This window comes from Macrobrachium nipponense, chromosome 2 (genome assembly GCF_015104395.2).
Source record: "Macrobrachium nipponense isolate FS-2020 chromosome 2, ASM1510439v2, whole genome shotgun sequence".
NCBI lineage: Eukaryota > Metazoa > Arthropoda > Malacostraca > Decapoda > Palaemonidae > Macrobrachium > Macrobrachium nipponense.
In genome coordinates, this window is record NC_087201.1 from 160248506 (window position 1) to 160251005 (window position 2500).

Sequence of the window (2500 nt, forward strand, 5' to 3'; positions counted from 1 at the left end):
GAATGGTTTAATTCAAAACTTGCTTATTCATAGCAGTACAGTGACGGCCTTTCCACGATGGAGCCGAGCGCGCGCGGTTCGTAGATTTCAACGGTGCCACAGAAAATGAGACTTGATCGCTTTAGCAAGCTGCTGAACTCTCGGGGTTCTGAGTTTCAGCTTGTGAGTGCGAAGTGTTTTACGTAATGTAAATGCTTGTATAGCGAAGTTGCTACGACCTCTCATAGTCTGAATGGTTGTAATACTTATTATTGTATTTTTTTATATATGGTATTATAATAACGTGCCTAATGAACCAAACAAAAACAAAAAACTGTTTGGCCTTGCTTGGCCCAGGCTGACAACCTACACATCTCTTGAAAAAAGGTCACAGATAGGGCCTGAAAGTACTCGAGTGTTGAGTAAAATAAAATGTAAATACTTAAAATAAACACGTTATACACAGTAATTTTGTGGGTTTCTTTTTCAACGTGTCTAATGCTTTTTTTGTTTTAATAGGCACGCTACTAAATTCAAAAGGCTTTAGAATACTTGACATAACAATGAACTAGGGTTACACGTAAGACGTTAGATTTTTTTTTTTTCATTTGTAATGTAGGTAATTACCGCAAAATTTTGTATTTATATAGAAAAAAATACGAACGAAAAATGTATCATTTTGCGTTAGAGATTTAGGGAAAGTTGGGTTCATTGCCAGCCGGCCCCCCACAAAAAAAATAAATTTTTTTTGGTTAAATTTTTGTTAAATAGTGTTATTTACGGAAAGTTGGGTTCATTGTCCCCTATATATATATATATATATATATATATATATATATATATATATATATATATATATGTAGGTATATATATATATATATATATATATATATAATATATATATATATATATATATTTAAATTTAAATCTTGTTAAATAACGATATTTAGTGAAATACATCTAAATATTTTTATTTTTATTTTCGTTAAAAAACGTACCCGAAGTGTAGAGGAACAGTGGCCAATTTTTCCTTTATTGTGACGAACGTCTTCTCGGGGTTTTGCAACCCGACCGAAAAGAAAGAGTGAGACGGGAATCGTTAAGAAATGCAGTGTAACCTTGCGCGCTGCCTAAGTAGGTTACGTGAAAGTAAGTAAGTGATCAAGCAGAATATTTTTTTTCTATTTTATTTTTTCCCCCGTTATAATCGGATTTCCTAAGACGTAAGAGGAAGGAAACGAAGGAAGGAAGGAAAGCTGTTCGTATTATGGTGAAGGTGACGAGGGGTTTGCTGAAACCCCTTCCAGGCCAATGTATTTTATAAAGACTTTGTGTGGTTTGGATTTAGCCTGCATTCTTGAGCACCGTTGTTATTTCTAATCGTTTATTTTATTGCTTTCAGTGCTCGTGTCCTTTAACACCGATAAAAGGGGTTCTTTGGTGAGGTGCTGTTTCATGCTGTAATTTAAATACGAAATATAAATCTGGTGTCAGTTCGACATTTTACATTTTAGGGCGTTGAACATTATTTTTTTTTCTTGTCTGGGGGATGTTCTTGTCACTGCTGGAATTTTTTTTTTTTTTTGTGGTTGATGTTCTTGGCACTGTTGGCCTTATTTTTTCTGGTTGATGTTCTTGTCACTGTTGGAATATTTGTTTTTGGTTGATGTTGTTGACACTGATGGAATATTTTTTTTTGGTTGATGTTCTTTGCACTGTTGGTATATTTTTTGGGGGGTTGATTTTCTTGTCACTGTTGGAATATTTTTTCTGGTTGATGTTCTTGGCACTGTTGGAATATTTTTTCTGGTTGATGTTCTTGGCACTGTTGGAATATTTTTCTGGTTGATGTTCTTGGCTGTTGGATATTTTTTTCTGGTTGATGTTCTTGGCACTGTTGGAATATTTTTCTGGTTGATGTTCTTCCTACTGTTGGCATATTTTTTTCTGGTTGTTCTTGGCACTGTTGGTATATTTTTTTCTGATTGATGTTCTTGGCACTGTTGGTATATTTTTTCTGATTGATGTTCTTGGCACTGTTGGTATATTTTTTCTGATTGATGTTCTTGTCACCGTTGGCATATTTTTTCTGATTGATGTTCTTGGCACTGTTGGTATATTTTTTCTGATTGATGTTCATGGCACTGTTGGTATATTTTTTCTGGTTGATGTTCTTGGCACTGTTGGAATATTTTTTCTGGTTGATTTTCTTGTCACTGTTGGAATATTTTTTCTGGTTGATGTTCTTGGCACTGTTGGAATATTTTTTCTGGTTGATGTTCTTGGCACTGTTGGAATATTTTTTTCTGGTTGATGTTCTTGGCACTGTTGGATATTTTTTTCTGGTTGATGTTCTTGGCACTGTTGGAATATTTTTTCTGGTTGATGTTCTTGGCACTGTTGGAATATTTTTTCTGGTTGATGTTCTTCCTACTGATGGCATATTTTTTCTGGTTGATGTTCTTAGGCAAACTGGTTGGTATATTTTTTTTTGTTTTTGATTGATGTTTCTTTGGCAACT

General features: G+C 34.1%; 1 protein-coding gene across 1 annotated transcript; it reads right to left on the reverse strand.

The window, feature by feature from the left end:
• Positions 1-1729: 1729 nt before the first annotated feature.
• LOC135221350 (activating signal cointegrator 1 complex subunit 2 homolog) lies at positions 1730-2422 on the reverse strand. Its single transcript, XM_064259152.1, has one exon. The coding sequence runs from the start codon at positions 2420-2422 to the stop codon at positions 1730-1732; it is 693 nt and encodes a 230-aa protein (XP_064115222.1).
• Between the last annotated feature and the right edge of the window lie 78 nt (positions 2423-2500).